The following is an 18,028-nucleotide window of genomic DNA, read 5'->3' as shown; positions in this document are numbered from 1 at the left end:
TAGCACAGCCCGTCCGTGGGTGCCATGTCCCATCCGTGGGTACCAGGGCCCATCCACAGATGCCATGTCCCATCCATAGGTGCCACGTCTCATCCATGGGTACCATGGGGGCTACAGCCCATGCAGCATTCTCCTAGGGCTCGTCTCCAGCTGCCTCTGGCTCTCCATCACTGCTCTGTCCCACCCAGTGACTCCTGGACTGGTTGCAGAGCTCAAGGGATCCTAGAGGTTAGCCTCATTGCTCTGAGGATGAGTTGAGGGTGTCAGGGCCATGGGGAGGGAAGGAGCACCCTGAGGTGGGGCAAGATGTCCTGGGGTGGGACAGGACATAGACAGAATTTGACTTTCTTTTGTATCTTACCAGGCAAGTGCCTCTGAAAAAAATGTCAGAAAAGACAAAGTCCAGTCATAATGTTTGAGTCAAACAGCAATGACAAGAATGCTCCAAGCCTTCCACGGATTGCAAGAGTGATTATTTAAAAAGGAAATTTCGATGAAGCATGAGAATATTTCCTACTTCAGCAGCCTCAAAACAAGCATGTGACCCACTTGCCCAGGCTGGAGGGGTCCTGGAGATGATTTACAAGCGCTGCAGAGCAGAGTACTACTGACATGGCTTTTGGGGCCAACTTTTCTGAAGAGCTCAGGAATGTGCAGCATGTGCATGCTGTGCTGAGGGGGAAGTCACAGCCCCATGGAGAGGGCCTTGGGAAAGGTGGCTGCTGGCCAATCCACCACCAAACTGAGTGAGGAGCACCTCTTGGCTTTCTTGCCCTCCCGATTGCCAAATTTAAGGCATTGGCCACATCCCTCCCTGGGATAACCCTGGCACTCACATCTCGCAGGTTGAAGGTGATCTCTAAGTTGCTCCAGAAGTTGTCAGAGAAGGCTGGGTACATGTCCAAGACTTCCAGCAGGTCCTCCCGCTGGATCTTGTGCAAGTCACAGTAGGTCAGGGCCCTCACGTCAGCGTTGGACTTCCCTGGGCGGGCGTAGAGGCTGATGGGCTCCCCAAAGATGTCATTTTTCCCTGTGCCAAGAGACAGCTCGTTAGGGGGAGGTGGGCACCCACTCCAGCTCTAGAGGTACTGGACCAGCAGACCTCACTGTGGGGCTTATGAGCAAGGGGATGCCCAGCAATCCTGACCCTGATTGTGGACACTGAGGGTTACAGACCAAGCCAGGGCAGTGGGTCATCAGTGATGGCTGGAGACTGCTGAGCCATGCCCCGCTCTCCTCACTCCTTTGTGGCCTCTCCCTGACATCTCCATTCCCTGTGCACTGGTGTGGTGACCCAACCAGATGTTGAGGAACAGCCTTCCCTTCTCCAGAACATGGAGAAGTCCTTTGCCCCTCATCTGCCACCTTTTGCCCGCTGCCCATCGCACATCAGCCTTCACCCATCGCACATCACCCCTTGCCCTCCCAGAAGAAAGGACTTTTCCACCTAAGATGGCCACCACAATGTCTTCCCGGAGGATCTCGATGGAGCCCCGGGAGATGAAGTAGAGTGTGGTGAGGACATCTCCGTAGTGCACCAGGGTGTCTCCAGGCGGTGCATGAGTTGTCTTGAACTTCATGGCCAGGGCGCGCAGGCAGCCTTTGCTGGCTCCGCGGAAAGCCTTGCAGTTCTGGAGCAGCGTGCGGTTGAGGTGGAGGCAGATGTCTGCCTGCAGGCAGTCAGGGAAGCCCTTCAGCACCTGTGAGGAGTGAGGGAGAGATGCCATCACGCCACCACCCCCGGGAAGGCCTGCCGTGGCAGCCCTGGGAGGCTGTGACACGCAGCATCACATGGTGGGGCTCAATGGGAAGCCCCCGAGCCCAGAAAGGCAAAGCTGGGAACATCTGATCTTCCCTTGGCAGGCGCCTGCCTGCCCGCCCCTGGCTTGTACCGCACGTGGCCGGGGATGAGAGCAGTCCCAAGCAATAAATAATAATAACCAGATCAATCTATTTATACCCACTGGTGGCGTATCCCCCTTTTCATCTTTACGCCCACTAATCTTGGCTGAATGAGAGCACAAACTGGTAACGAGGTGCTGTCCTAATTAAACAGCACTTGCCTGAATACCAAGAAGCAGCACGGGCCAGTTGTGTGCAGCAACAGCTAATTATACCCGGGGCAAACACCTCGCATTGAACAAAAGCTAAATCTGAAGGTGAAATCAAGGTAAAACTCTCAATATGGAGAAAGCTGCTGCCACCAATGACTCACGGTGCTAGGACAAACCCACCCAGGTTTGGGGTTTTTTTTGGAGAGCAGCATACAGCCCCAGGTCCCCCTTACTCTCCTCTCTGCTCACATCCCGCTGGTGGCCAAATCTGGGACAACGAGCCTGGGGCCGGTGAGCATGGCTCGTTGCTGGCTCCGTCACGATCTCACAGGCTAGCGGCAGTGCCTTAGTTTCCCTACTGGGAAATCAGGGGCGGATGCATTGATCGGGCTGTGGGATGATTGATTAGATCACATTGCGTCTCAGCAGCATCCAGCAGGAATTGGTGTGAGCGGCGGCACGTCCAAGCCGCAAGCCCAGCTCATCGCAGGGAATTTGTGACCTGGGTTTGCAGGAGAACCTGTGCTTGGGTAGGGCGCCATGGCTTTGCTTCTATTTATTGCCACCGATGTCCAGCCCAGGGTGTCTCCTCCATGCGAGAGGTTTAACCCGAAGCGCTCCCTGCAGCAAACCCCCGAATGCTGCCCAGCTGTTTAATGTGGCAGCAGCAACCAAAGATGGACAGGCTGAATTCATGCAGCTCTGTGTCCTGATGGTGTTCAGGGGCAGAGGAGGATCAAGTCTTAGGACAAAAAGGGAGCATGAACCGGGAACGATTGCGCTAACGACCCACCCAGGGCCCAGAGCCAGGAAGTACCAGGTCCCTTCTCTCTCCTTGCCTTGTCCTTTCCCATTCCTCTCTGCCTTGCAGCGGGCTGAGCCAGTTTGTGCACCGAAGCCTGTGGCCGTGAGCTGAGTCCTGCCACCTGGGCCCCCACCCAGGACTCCTCGGCTGAGCCCCCTCCTCACTCCACCGTGCCCCGGCGCCATCGGCACAAGCCTCCCCGCCAGGCTCGGAGACGCGGTGCCTCTCCAGCGTGGCTCCGCCATTGATCCCCCCTTCGCTAACAAACAGCCGCCTCTCTGGGCTCTAATTAAAATGGATCGAGGTTTATTTAAATGCCCTCCTTTCCCTGCCACTGAGAGCAGGATGCACTTTGCTTAGCAACGGGCAGTGTGGAGAGGAGCTGGATCGATACCGGCTCCGCAGCTCCGTCACACCAACAGACACCGGCCTGAAAGTGCTGGGCGCCGATGGGGACCCTGAGCCACTTATCAGCACACTGGCACCAAACCTGCTCTGGGCCAGGCAATGCCCTCGTGGCCCCAGAAAACCTCTTGGTAGATGTGAAGGGGTGGGCAGACAGAGGGGGAGAAGGAGAAAGGGAGATGCAGGAGGCAGATGGGCAGACTCCAGCTGTCTCCAGCCTCCCAGGTCTTCTCCTGTCTCCTCTCCACCCTGGTCGAAAGGATGGAAGTGTTTGGCTGGAGCCAGAGCTAGGCTCCGGGGCGCTCAGGACAAGGTGCCATGAGGACATGGGGGCTCCCTGCCCCGTACTCACCGCATTCATGTCGATGCCGTTGGTGTAGGACCAGGCGTGCTGGAAATACTCCTCCAGGCGCTGACGCAGGGGGTTGGGGATCTGGTGGAAGCGGATGAACTCCTTGACTCGCAGCATCTGCGTGTGGTAGCGGGCTGTGCCCGAGTACAGCCGCTGGATGATAGCAGAGACGTTGCCAAAAATGCTGGCGTACATCAGAGCTGCAACGAGAGGGCAGGACTCAGCAGGACATGAGGGGACACGTGTCCAACTACATCGGACCTGGAACCAGCAGATTTCCAAAACCTCTATCTACCACGGACCTGAAACCAGTGGATTTCTGAAACCTGGATTTCTATCTGTCACTCCATCCATTTGTCTGTGCAGAAGAGGCATAGGCGGAGGGAGATGCTCTCTTAAAATCCCACATGCTCTCCCCATTTCTCCCCAGAGCAGCCCCTCCAACCTCCAGAACAGGGATGGGAACAGCGGGACACGCGCAGGCACTCACAGCCAATGAGCATCACACAGATGGAGAAGATCTTCTCGGAATTGGTGTTGGGTGAGACATTGCCAAACCCCACGCTGGTGAGGCTGCTGAAAGTGAAGTAGAGGGCAGTGACGTATTTATCCTTGATGGACGGGCCAGAGGAGAGGTCGCTGTCGTTGTAGCGCTTGCCAATCTGGTCGCCCAGGTTGTCCAGCCAGCCGATCTTGTGCTCCATGTAGGGCCGCTCCACGTTGCCGATGGCGTACCAGATGCAGGCCAGCCAGTGGGCGATGAGGGCGAAGGTGCACATGAGCAGGAAGAGCACAGCTGCTCCATACTCGGAGTAGCGGTCCAGCTTGCGGGCCACCCGGACCAGGCGCAGCAGCCGGGCGGTCTTCAGGAGGCCAATGAGTGTGGTGGTCTGCAGGGGAGAGGGGAGAAACCTCAGGGACAAGCCGGGGATAAATCTGGCCAAAGGCATATCTCTAGCCTAGCCATGCTCCCTTTGAAGGGTAAAAATACATTTCTAGAGCATGAATCACCTTGTCCTGGAGGTGACATCTGAAATAGGTCAGATGAATCATGCCACACAAAGGGCAGTTTCCCCCGGCTGACCATAAAGGAAACAAGCCCTGCGACTGCAGGTGAGCCAAGGTCAGCCCCGTGTTTCCTGATGGGTCCTCACCTTGCCAACCGCTGCTCCCAAACCGGCTGCCTTTCACCTCCCCACCAGGCTCTCAGCTGAGGCGGGGGCTCCAGGTAGTGCAGTAACCACAGAGCCATCCCACTGCCCACATTTCGAGCCTGGCTGGCAACGCGACCCCAAGTTCGGCTTCGCTGGAGTGTGGGCCCAGTTCCTAAACCGAGCTCCTGACCTGTTCTGCTGGGTCAGCCCCAGCAAGGGGAGCTGGTCCAGCTGGACACTATCTTAGCACTTACAGTAGGGTCTGTGTGGCTGGGCAACCCTACTAAATAAAATCCCAGGTCCCAGCTGCTTAATAAAAACCTGTAATGACATCCTTGTCCATCCTTCTGAGTAACCAGACCTCTCCTTGCAGACCCAGCCACCCACTGTTCACATCAAGCCATCCATATCTTTCTCTTTCTCTCCCAGAAATCTCCTCCTATCCATCCATGAGTCCCCTCCGGTCCTGATGGACCTCCAGGCCCCCCCTCTACCTCATCAGAGCCAGAGCGGAAGATGAGCAGGTCAAAGGGGATGGCGGCAACCATGTCGATGAGGAACCATCCCTTGAAGTAGTGGATGGCAATCTTGCCAGGGTGGCTCACCACCTCGTCATTGACATTGACGTAGGTGGTACGGAAGTTGATGGCAATGTCCACGATGAACATGATGTCAACGATGAGGTCAATGATGTTGAGCGGGTCACAGGAGTAGCTGCAGTCCCAGTGCTTCTCCTCCATCTGCTCCTCATTGAGCAGGAAGGCGGCTGAGTAGGGGGTGAAGACGGCTGTGTAGATGACCAGCAGAAGGATGAGCCAGTCCCACACGGCCTTGAAGGGACTGTAGTGCAGAATGGTCCATCGGTGGATGCGTGGAGCCTGCAGCTTGTACTCGGGAAGGACGTCAGCACCCAGTGACAGCACCTGCCAGGAGATGGGTGTGAGAAGGTTGGAAGACCAGGAGAAGGGTTGGATGAGGCCAGGAGCCAGGCAGGGCACTCCCATGTGCTGGTAGGGCAGCAAGGAGCATGCAGGGGGGTTCCTACACCCTTTGCACCTTCATTGCCTTTTTATGTGTTTGTCCAGAGGCCACAAGGTGAATTGCCATCTGTGGCTGACACCAAGGTCTGCCCAGCTCCTTGTCTCTCCGATGCCCGGAGCACCCGTGGGGAGCCGTTTACCTGCTTTATGCCCTTCAGACTCTACCGTGCCAGCAGAGAGGTAAGTGCCTCCTGCCATGCCTCCTGCCCACAGCCCTGTGCCACCAGCGTGGGACGGGAGCTGCTGGGCGTCCCTGGCACTGGGCTGTGGGGATGGGCGGCTTGGGGGTGCAGTCCCACGGCTGTGCCATGGCCCGGCCCCCGCGGCGATGGCATGCAAGCCTTGCACGGTGTCTTTCTTGGCCCCAGCAGGGACCTTCCCCTTGATGTCCCTCTGGCACAGTCATCCTCCAGGCTGAGGGGACAGCTTGGACCACCCGCTGCAAACCCTGGCCTCAGGCAATGCCCGTTTCCCATCTGAGCATCCCCAGGGAGGGGGTGACCTGTGGCCACCAACATGCAAAAGCTATCTCATACGTGCAGGCACCCTCCCATACTGTCATGTGTCCCCAGATCTGTCTGCCTTCATGGGGACACACTCCCACGGCACCACTGAGCCCCCACACCTCCCAGGCCTGTCCCAGCTCCCCCCTCCTGGACCAACGCCAGCTCTGAAGCCACCCTGGGGACACAAGGCAAGGCGCCGGGACTGGGGGGGCTGGGGATGTCCTGCTTTGGGTGCCGAGAAACAGCAGCATGACGGGGCTGTTTGGGGCTGGGGGCAGCTGGATCCTCCCTGCTGGCCTTTGCTGCTCTGTCATCCCTCACGTGTCCCCACAGTGCCGGCCACCAGTGCCACCTGCGCAGGAGGGCGAAGGGGACATCAGTGCTCTCTCCCAGCACCGAGCCCCCAGCTAAAAGGGTGCTTTTTGCCAGGCTGCAAAGGAGATAGGAGAGGAGGCTCCCCGTGCCCTGAGGCCACGGTGACGGGCACCGTGACTCTGGCAACAGACCTGGAAGAAGGGTTTGATCCTTCCTGCACTGACACCCACCTTGTCCGAGGGTTCAAGGGCTTCCCAAGGGCTCCCGGTGCTGCGACCCAGAGCGGATCCAGCCCCTCAGCCCCAACCCACCATGAGCAGCCGCTCCCACATCCCACAGCCCCAGGACATCGGTGGGTCCTGTGCCCTGGGGGACCCCCCTGCTCCTACCTGCCTGCAGCTTGCCCGGCGCCTCAGGCGGCAGCTGACCCTTGAAGTCCGGGTGTCCACCATGGGGACCCCCAACCCCGCACGCACAGGCAGTGACCGGCACGGTGGGCACAGCACAGGGGCTGCGGCATCACCCACGCAGGCATGCATGCAGTTGGCTGGGAGGGTGGGAGACATGCAGCTGCGAAGGGCATTTGGGAGCCCGGCGTGAATTAATCAAACCCGATCGATGCTGGGGCCCCCCCAGGGACGAGAGCGCCAATGGGGCAGCGGGAGCCGCCGACGTCGCTGGCGGATGGAGAGGGGAGGGTTTGGAAAAAGTGACCCAAACGCAATCGTTGTGGAGGGGAATGAGGCACTGGCCAGGCTTGGGGACCAGCAGGGATGGCAGGGAAGGGGACAAGGCAATGCTGGGAAAATGCTTGGTCCCAGAGCTAAGCTGTGCCCAGCAGACCCGAGAAGGGTCCTAACACCTTGTGTCTGGGAAAAGCAGCAACGCTTCCTCCCTCAGCAGCTGAATTCCCTCGTCCTGTGTGGCCAGAGGCAGCTCCGTGGGGCCAGCCTTGAACTCAGACCCCCAGACGCTGCTCCCCCCACTGGGACGCCTGCCTTGCCCCTTGTCCCTGCTCCTGGCACCTGGCTTTTGTGGCAGAAGCAAGAGCAGGTCAAGACTCGTTGTTTTCCAAGCAGAAATTCATAAAATGTCACAACTCCAAAAATTTGAAGCAGAAAAGGGAGAAGAAACAACCCCAAAAAGAGCATCCAAACCAACGCAGAGCCAGAGAGCAGCTGCAGCCTTGTCCCTTACTGCCCCTCGGGGACGGGGAGGGCTGCAGGTGGCACCCTTGGGTGGCCTGGGTGGCCCTGGGAGTCTCCGTGGGTAGCAGTGCCGGGTGCCACCCGTGGCCATCCCACTGGGTGCCCCTTCCCTCTCCCCCTTCCCCCTGCACTTACCGGCTTCAGCTGCAGCCGCAGGCTCATGGTGCGGGGTGCTGCGTGCTGGCAGTGGGGTGCTGGGTGGCAAGCGAGGGAGAGGCAGACACAGAGGGGGGGCGGAGGAGGAGGGAGGAGGGAGCAGGGTGCATGCGGGCTGTGGGTGACGGAGGGGGGAGGCTCCCATGGCCTTGGCTAACCCCGCAGGGCCCAGCGGCCATGCACCTTCCTCCTCCCTTGCCCTGTGCTGGGGACGGGGATACTGAGCTGGTGAGGGGGGACATGCCACAGTCACCAGGAGACCCTCAAGCACAAGGGGTTGGGCAGGATCAGGCCCATGGTGCTGACTGCAGGCAGGCACTAACCGAGCGTCCCAGTACGGATACCGCCACAAGTCACCCCCCCCCCCCCCATCCCCAGCACCGTCCAGCTCCACCACCCATGGGGCGGTCTGGGGGGACTGGGAGAGATGCCACCCGCAAGGCAGGGCCCCAGCCTAGTGGCACCAACCCCACAGTGTCCCCATGTGCCTCCAGCTGTGCCTAGGAGCCGTGGCCCTGGCAGGCTGAGCCCGGTCCATTCATTGCACTTGTGCCCTGCCCTCCCTGCCACTGTGGGGCTGGCCCACCCTGGCCAGCGGTGTCTGCTCTCCTCCCGCCAGCCGGTATTTTTAGATGCAGTTGGCAGCGTCTCGCCGCTGTCTCTGCCTCACCCCTGAATTATTTAGCAGCCGGGAGCGGGGAGCCGTGGCTTGGCAGGGGGGCGAGGGATGCCGGGGTGAGGGCAGGCAGAGTGTTTGGGTCTCCTGAGGCGATGGGGAGGAGAGGTCCATCCCATCCCATCCCATCCCATCCCATCCCATCCCATCCCGTCCCGTCCCGTCCCATCCCGTCCCGTCCCGTCCCAAGATTTAAGGTGAAGGGAGGATTGACCTTCGTGGGTGCCGCTTGGCTGCACCATGAGGCCCTGCAGCCACCACCCATCAGCTCTGATCCTGTCACCCCACAACCAGTTCATGACCATGCATCGAGCGGCTGGCACCACCCTGCCAGTGTCACCCCAGCGGTCCCTGGTGTGTGGGTGCCCCTTGTGATGGGGCCGGGGGCATGGAGGCTGCTCGCCGTCCCGCTGGCATGTTCAGGGGCTGATCCCAGGTCTCTGTGGTCACCCCCCAATCGGAGGGACTAAGCGGACTTTGGGATGAAGGGGACAAGCCAGAGGGACAACAAACCTAAAAGCCATCCCGTGCCATGGGGAGCGGGGAGCCTGTCCACCATGCATGGAGGCTGTGAGGGTAAAGGTTTGCTGGCACCGGGACAGGAGGAGGATCCCACAGAGGACCCCGCTCTGACGGAGCAAACTGTCAAGCCCAGTGGCATTTCTGGGCTCAGATGGCTGCATTTTCGTTAAACTGGCCCTCGGCTGCTGCTGGCAATGGTGGGAGGTGCCCTTGGGTGTATTTTGTACATCATGGCTCGCCCATGCCTCAGTTTCCCCACTGCTAAGAGCTTCCCTACTCGGGACCGCAGGATACAGCAGCACCTTTCACACACACCGATGTTCGATGTCCGTGTCCCCGATGGGACAGTGCAGTGCCACCCATGTCCCTCTCGGTGACAGTGCACTGCTGCAAGTGTCCCCTGCAGTGAAAGGGCAGTGCCACATGTGTTGGTGACAGCGCAGTGCCACCTGCTGTCTCCCATGGGATCCTGTGGCCCTTGGCATGGCCACCCGTGCTCTGAGCACGGGGTCCCCAGCTGGGCACCTTGGGGCCAGTGGTGTCCTAGGGATGCCATCCCCGGTACTGGGGGGCAGGAAACGGTGACCAGAGCCTCCCCCACAAATGAAGCCACATGCGCATGCGTATGTCCCCTTCAAGGCCAGCATCACACCATGAGCAGTTCATGCCAGTGTTTCCCTGGCCACAAATTACCAGAAATACTGATTTAGGGGGAAAAAAGAGCATTTCAACCGTTCAAGGGAAGAAATAGCAATCGAACACAGGGATACTGGCATCTCCTAGGATGGAAACTCCAGGTATCACTGCCCTCTCCGGTCCTCTCCTCCAAAAGCCACAGGAATGGTTGTGACTGTACCACGGTGGCAGCACCCCACCACCACCACTGCCTTGGTGGCATCTCACTGCCCACGTACCTGTGTGACCTTCTCGGTGACATTCTGGGTGCGCTCCATCACCTTGTGGGGAGCAATTATCTCAATCTCCGTGGTGGAGCCTGAGCGGTGCTTCTCCAAGTTGAACTCCACAAAGTTGAGCGTGAACTGAGGGATCTGGCTGATGGTCCGGTACTTCATGAGGTCTGAGTCCGAGGTGGAGTTCGGGGGGTTGGGTTTGACATGGGAAGCCTCTGAAAGAGGACGGAGAGAAGCACTGAGAGGGGCAGTGTGAGAAGGAGCCAATGCGCAGAGCCCTGACCTCAGCGTAGGACACCCAGGAGCTGGGGACCACCAACAGGTGCTGCCTGAAGGTTCCCATGTCTGCCTGGCCATAAAGGCTTGGCTTCTTCGGGGTGGCTCAGCCATGGGATGCCCAGCTCAAGAAGCCCAAGAAGGGGCTGCTTTTCGGACACATCACCCACCTTTTCACCATTAAACCTCCTTCAAGGGGCTCAGGCCAGCTGCCAAAACCCAGCAATACCCTTTGCTACCCCTGAAGACTGTGGCGGGTTGGGAACCAGCCCCAGTGAGACCCACCAGGGAGGGATGCCAAAACTGGCACGAAAACCGATGAAGGAGCAGGTGGGTCTCCTCCACCACGGCATGCTTCACCCTGACCAAGACAGCTCCTAAGCTGCTGCTGCCTTGGTTTTTGGCCACCAAACAGCCAGGAGCTGGCTGATGTCCCCACTCAGATGTATCCTCCACCCCCAGGCTCCAGGTAGGGAGGTCGGAGCTTTCTTGTGAAGAGCTGTAGTGGGGCTGGATCCTGGCAGTTTTCCCTGGGGACCTGCCTCTTTGGGTGACCCCAGTACAGGACCAGGGAGGAAGCCCCAGAGGTGGTCAGGTCACAGGTTTGTAGCAGTGTGCAGTCACGGAAGGGAGCATGTACCCACACCCAGGGCTTCAGGAACATCCCTGAGCACCGTAACCAGTGTGTCCCAACTTCCCGATCTCCCACAGGCAGGGCAGGGTTGTATTTTCAGTTTTCTACCCTGTCTATCCCTTGATAGACCCTGACATTGACCCAAGAGGTGTCACAGATGGGAGGTGTCTGAAGACATTGTGAAGGTGGCCCAGTTGGCACCAGCCATCCTGCTCCCACCCTCCTCCTCCCTGCTCATTCCCCTTCCCTCCCACTATGTTGTGCCCCCTCCTGAGGGTCTGTGACCTGTCACTATTTAAGGATCATGATGCCCCACCCCATTTTCTCAAGCCGGACACCGCGGACTGATCTTTCTCCATCCCCAGTTATGGAGGCTTCTCATGCCTGGCCTCCATGTTACACGTCATCATCCCTCTCACGAGAACAGGAGGTCTGGATGTGAACACCACGGTGGAGGTACGTTTCCTCCCACCCTACCAAGTGGCCTGGCCAGTGTCTCATCCACCTCCAACACATGGACACAGCTGACATTGCACATGCCTGCAGACCCCTTCCCTCCCTCCCAGGGAGGTGGGGTGGTATCGGGGTGCCCCTCATGTGGGGCAGCTGAACGCAACCTGACGTGGTCCCACATCTCATGCACAACACCACGGACGGCTCTACCCAAGGAGCAGGACCTGCCTACGCAGGGAATCACATGGAGACCAGCGGGTTTTGGGGAGGAGACCCCAGCTTATCTCCACTTTGCAGAGGGAAAAGCAGTGCAGGGTAAGAGACCTCCCCCCGCGACGTGCCGGGGCCATCGCCCAGAACCATGGCTCCCGCAGTAGGACCGCCAGCTCCGGCCTTGTTCCCCTACCTGAGTTTGCCCTCCTTTCCCTGAATTTTCTCTGGAACTCAGACCTCGCAGCCTCAAAGTTGTCCAAGGAGGAGACCCTGCGGAGGCTGTGGAAGCTGCCCCCAGGGCGAGACCGAAAGAAACCCCACGCAGAGTACGACCCTCGTGGGCCCAGCACAGGAGGCTCTTGTTTCGGGTGTTGTATGGTGGGATCGGCCTCCAGGCTCGGCCTCCGCTCCTTTTCCAGGAGGGATTCGGTCTCTGACTGCACACAGTTCTCCTTGGGCGATGTCTTCAAGTCCCTCAAAATCAGGGAGTCACCACCAGGCTTTAAGACAGCCGGGAGAAAGCGTTTTATTAGAAGGAGCCCTCGCGTGCTGAGGGGAAGGAGGGGGAGCCGGGGGAGGTAAGAGGAGGGGCAGAGGGCTGGGAAGCACTGCGGTTCCTGAGGTCACCTCCAACTGGGACCGGGACCTGCTTTGCGGTGGGGCAGCCGAGCCCTGGGGGACTTGGCAGCTCCAACTCGCTACCAGCTCCTGCCGGAGGCTGGGTGGCTGCGGGGTGGTTTGCAAGGCGATGCTGAGCAGCTGGGAAGCAGGCCGGAGCAAGAAGAGAAGAGGAGACCCTAGGGACAGGATTGCCTGGAGCATCTGCCTTGCCATGCGCTTTTCCAACGAGTCCCTACATCCCACCACTGGATCTGCCCTTCCCTCACCTGCTGCAAGAGCTCAGGCCACCGCTGAGGATGGGTGCCTGGGGTCCTGTGCTGGCGTCTAAGGGAGACGATGTGCTCTGCACCAGGAAGCACTGGAGGAGCTGCTGGGCTTGCCAACTCAGCCGTAGGTGGCCCTCCTTCTCCTACAGCAACCCTTAGCTATTGCTAAACCTTTTTTCCTGGAGACTAAGGACTTTCCAGCCTTTAATGGCTTCTGCAATGGGGTGCACAAAAAGCAGCCACCTTCCGGAGCAGGAACCTCTGGGTCTACACCTGTACCAGCCGTGCCCGCAGGAGGGACTGTGGCACTTCTCACCGTCCCCTAGGACCTTACTGCAGGTTTCAGGAGGGGGTGCCTGGAGGGACCATCTGCTGGCTGCTGCTGCATCTGCTGGGCTGCTCCCACTTGACCAAGCACCACCAAAGTGGTGGATCATCAGGTTGTCCTCAATGCACATCTTGCATATGTGTACGCCTGAAACATCGCAGTGCACCGTGCAGAGTCAGCCTGGGGGTACCCAGAGTCTTTAGCAGCACTGGCATAGGAGCGACATACCCAGAGCGTCTGATAGCACTACACGCCTTCAGCCTGCCGTAAGCGCAACCTCTGAGAAGACAAGCACCTTCCACCTCATCATCTCTGTAATTTTGGGAAGCAGCTTTATCCAGGCTGTCTGGATACACCCAGCACAGTGAGAACCTGGCGCCTGGGGATGCGTTAGCAGAGCAAAAGCCTCCTGCCCACAGCCCTGTGCCTCGAGCTGCCACATGAGAAAACACCACATCTTTGCCAGGAGGTACCTTGAGCACTTTTGGCAGTCAGGAAGCCACCAAGAACAGCAATCTCTATAAAGAGGTCCCACCAACATTTTTGCAATCTCATCACGTCAGCAATGACAGCATCGCCCTCCGTCATGGAAAGTACAGTCTTTGCTGGAGGACTGAGAAGCCAGAGCTGCCTGCACTGCCAGGAGAACATGGGGAAATGTGCCCTGTCGAGGTTTGCCTGCCGGTCCCTGCCCAGAGCAGACCCGCTGCAGTCTCCTACAGTCACCACCACGTCCCTCCTCAGGGCGGGTACGACTCCCTGCATCTCCATCATCCCAGACAACTTGAACTACAGAGCCAGACCTTCCTCCCCAGCTTCAGCAGCGGTGCCCGCCGGCTTGGCACATCTCCCGCTCCCCCCTCGAGCCATGACACGTGCAACGCCGGGCTGGCCCCGCAGAGCAGCACCGTCTAGCGCTATCCCACGCCGCCAAAGCACCGCCGCTCACCAGCAGCCCTTGCCGGGGCCAGTGCTCAGTGCTGACCCAGCGCCGGAGCCCTTACCGCCAGGTATGGCCTGAGCCACAGCAGCCGAGGGACAGCGGGATGGGGAGAGCGGAGGGAGAGCGCTGGGACCTGGCCTGAGGCGTGGGCTTATATCAGACAAAGGCTACGGTTACCTTTCCATAGTCAATGGCTACTCCATCAAACTCACTGGTGGGCAGAGATTTCCGCTGGATTTTGAGTCGCCGCACGGACGGGAGACTAAACTTCAACCTCCTACCTTGACCTTGTTAAAAAGAAAAACAAAACACAAGAGAGACAGATGTAACCTAGCTGCACGTGACGGCTGGAGCGAGACAGGGCGCGGCGGTGGCAGGGGAAGAGGCTACGGAGAATTTTGGGTAGCTCTGGGGGACGTACGTGGCCCTTCCTCCTGCAACATGCTTGCTGTTCCCGTGCCATCACATCGCCCTGTGCTGAAGGCAGACCCTGACCTGGCAGAAAGCACTGCTGGGCTGGAGGAGATTCCCCTGCCATGGCGGGTGCAGGACAGGAAAGGTGCAGAGCATCCCTAAGCCAATTACAGATGTTAAAGCCACTTAAGGGATTTGGACCTGGAGGAAATCGAGCCTCTAAATCTCCCTGGGTGGAACTTTGGGAGGGGGGGAAAAACCACACAAGAGAGACGGTAAGATAGCAAGGATTAAAAAATGTATTTCTAGCAATTTTGTCCCTGCAGTTGCTCTGGATTTTCAGTGAGGGATGCTGGACCAAAGAGGGGATGTCCCTTGCTGCCATCATGGGGGACCAGGAGACCAGTTCACCAGAGACCAGGACTGGGGCACGGGCAGCCAGGGCTGCAGCGAGCTGCGAAAGGGTTCTGGAGGGGAAAGGGCCAGACATGCAGAGGGACTGGCTGCGCGTACAGCAGGACCTGATGTCCCCCGTTGCGACACCCAGTACAAAGCTGCTCATCCTCTTCTCATGCTGGTCCACGGAGCAGACCGCGGCCACCTGCTGCTGCAGAGTCAGCGTGAGCAGCCAGGCTGACACCCTGCTGCCTCGGGGCTCGGCTCAGCCCTGGGCTTCATCCGACCCCCAGCAGCACCAGTTGTGCTCACTAACGGGACCAAAAGAGGCCGAAATCCCAGCGTGTGGGGGATGCAACATGAGCTCTGTGAAGGCATTGTCGTTGGGGGAAAAAGCAGCACATTGAGGGGCTGTTTGGTTTTGGCAGGATTCGCTTCCCTCACTGAGCCCCGACATGCCGCCAAGCCACTCGGGCAGGCTCCTGACCTGCCCAGCTCCCCAAAAATGCCCCCATCGGCAGGGGAACCCATGCAGGCTCCCTCTGCTCACCCCGTCCCCACTGCCCAGAGCAGCTTTTCAGCTGGAAGAAGCAAAGCAGCCGACTTTCCCTGCACACCAGTGAGCCAGGGACCAGCAACACATCCGCCTGTGGCCGTGTAATTAAAGACTGAGTCAGAAATCCCGTGCACAAGAGACCGATCTGGGCTGGCGCCAGCAGCTCTGGCCTTTCCGCACTCCCCAGCGCTGGAATGGGAAACCCGAGCAACACTCCTCGAGATGCACAGTGCAACCTCCAACGCACAGGAAAGCAATAGGTACCCTTTTCGGGTGCCTTCTGCAGCCCAAGGTACATCTGGGAGTGGTATGGGGTATGGATGCGTCATATGTCAAGATGTACCATGAGCTGAGGGGGTGCAAAGCAACACCGATACTGGAATTGAGGATTTCCTCAGCAGTCTGTGCGTAGAAGCTAACTGGTACTAAAGCAATACACCAAAAACGTCGATCTCATCACTCTACAGACATGGGAACACATGCACAAGTTATATATACATCCACACACATATGTCCGTAAGTCCCGTGTGCGTATGGCTGGCCCGAGGAGATATAAAACCTGTCACCACACAGAGCTCCTTCACTGGCACCTGCCGCCAAGCACGCAGACACCTGGATGGCTCCGGGATGTGTATATGCACCCAGTGTGAATGTGTTAAAACTCACGGTACGGTACCAATACGAGGGGCAGCGTGAAGGGTCCCCGTCAGTCCCTGATGTGGCTCTGGCTCCGGTCCCGGTCCTGCTGTGCCACCCCTCATGCCAGGGGGGGACAGACCGGGCTGCTCCCACAGCTTTCCTTTGAGACCTGTCCCGAGCCTCCCTACAGTGACCCGCATCCCCAGGGATCGTTCGCGTGAAGTCGGAGGCAGGATTCCTTCCCTGACTACAACACAGGCAGCTGGACAGGGCTGTCCAGCAGGAGGATATTTAGAGCTCCCCTTCCCGTGGTCAGCTCTAACATCTGCATCCCTGCGTGTCCACATCCCCTTGAGAGCCTCACCGTGGCTTCCCTTTGATCTGGCCTTCCCCAAAAAAGGAGTTGGAATTTTCCACTGCCTCCAGAAGACCCACAAACGGCGGGATGAGCCTGGGGCAACAGGGAACAGCCCAAAGCTGGGGCAGGCTCCGAGCCACCCCAGCACAACCACCCTCCTGCCATTCACCTGCGGTGGTGACCCCATAGCACAGCCATGACATCGGTGACACCAAATGTCTCTTGGCCCTCCTGGTGACCCTGCACACAAGTCCTGTCCCGTGCCAGCACCTCCTGCCCCTACCAGCGTGGTGCTGCAGGCACGCAGCAGGGTACAAACGCACCATCCCACGGAGGGGGTTGATGCCCTCCCCTGTCCCCAGGGGTTCGGGAGGTGTGTGTGGGCTCCGTGCACACGTGGGGCTGTGGGGCGCACAGCCAGCTCAAACGGACTCTCTGCACCCAGCAGGTGTTTGGCCGGATCAGTCCCCCGGTGCGGCTGTGCACACACACAACCCTCTGCTCCTGGGCATGCTGCAGGGCTCAGCCCCACGATGCAGGATCCTGCCCAGCCACGGGTGCATCCTTCAGTCCCCACAAGCTCCCAAAAACACTGTGGATGGGGATAGCCCCGAGGATGCTGCGTTGCCCTCCCGCCGTCCCCACCGTCCCCGCTGACACCCACCTCTATGCCAGCCCTGCGACAGGCGCTGGTGCAGGCTCCGGCTGGCACTCTTGGTGATGAGCTGTGCCAGGTCCTCAAAGTTGAGGATGAACATGATGACGACACCGTCCTCGTTCTTCACCGGCACCACGTCCACCAGGCAGCGTAAACACGAGGCTGCCGAGCAGAGACAGGCTCAGGGGGGCTGCACAGGAGGCTCTGCCCAACCCCCCAACTCTCTGGTCCAAAACACTTTTGCCAGAAAAGTTTTTCTTTAAGCACTTTGATGGGTGTAATCCCTGGTGATGGACGGTGGAGGATTTGGAAGATGATCTGAGCCCTGGGAAAGGGCCGTAACTGCAGCATCCCAGCTCACACAGATCGCATCTTGCTGTTTTTTTTTCGGTCCCAGACAGTAATTTGTATTAATATACTTGAGAGCAGCAATTAAGGAGTAGGTAATTAAGAACTCAGAAAGTCCCAGGTAGTGCTTTAACCTCATTAAGCATGCTGCTTGTAATCATGCTGTAGCTAATTGCCCTGTAATTGCCAGGCAGTTTTTGGGGACTGACTTCAGCTGTCTCGTGCCCTGTATGCAGGCAATGGGGGTGAGCCCCACTGCGTGCCCTGTCCTGACCCTGGGCAGCAGGATGTGCTGGGATCGGTGGGATGGCTCCCAAGGCAGCTGGTGGTCAGGCACAGCCTTGTCTCACTCCTTCCATGGGGAAACTGAGGCACAGGGGGGGCAGAAGGACTGGCTGAGTGTCCTGGGGGTGAGGGGGGCTGTGGGAAGGGCTCCAAATGTGGTCACAGGGCACGAGGCCACGTGGGTTTGCCTGTTGGATGCCGGCTCGACCCCATGGCTCTGCTTGTGCTGGCAGCCAGGCACCAGTTTATGATCAGAGGCACCCAAAAATACTTGCAGGCCTTTCCCAAAGCACCAAGTGGAGGATACAGGGTGGTCCCACCTCTCTCACCAGCTTTATTCCCTGCAATTCCTTCAAAGACCCTACCCAAAGGTATCATCACTGTGGGTCCACTCCTTGAGCTGTCCCCGCAGCTGCTCTGGCAAAACCCCCTGGACACCCTCCAGGCTCCTACCCCAAACCTCCCAGGAATGGGTACCACTGCCTGGCCAGCACGGAGCGAAGCCATGGCCTTCCGTGGCAGTTTTTGCCAGGCAC

General features: G+C 58.9%; 1 protein-coding gene across 6 annotated transcripts in view; it reads right to left on the bottom strand.

Annotated features, from left to right (window-relative positions):
* Positions 1-18,028, bottom strand: part of KCNH6 (potassium voltage-gated channel subfamily H member 6) — a 35,227-nt gene that overhangs the window by 6,306 nt on the left and 10,893 nt on the right. For 4 of the 6 annotated variants that reach the window (XM_080369307.1, XM_080369309.1, XM_080369305.1 and 1 more), the window contains exons 3-11: positions 16,866-17,021; positions 14,016-14,125; positions 11,874-12,180; positions 10,108-10,319; positions 5,265-5,693; positions 4,107-4,506; positions 3,617-3,816; positions 1,448-1,700; positions 837-1,030 (exon numbers count right to left, since the gene is read on the bottom strand). In XM_080369307.1, coding sequence (XP_080225433.1) covers positions 837-1,030; positions 1,448-1,700; positions 3,617-3,816; positions 4,107-4,506; positions 5,265-5,693; positions 10,108-10,319; positions 11,874-12,180; positions 14,016-14,125; positions 16,866-17,021 — 2,261 coding nt within the window. The other 2 variants (XM_080369306.1, XM_080369308.1) reach the window with 2 other exon arrangements.

Source organism: Falco punctatus (assembly GCF_963210335.1).
Source record: "Falco punctatus genome assembly, chromosome: 19".
Lineage (NCBI taxonomy): Eukaryota > Metazoa > Chordata > Aves > Falconiformes > Falconidae > Falco > Falco punctatus.
This window is presented reverse-complemented; position numbering and strand designations above follow the sequence as displayed.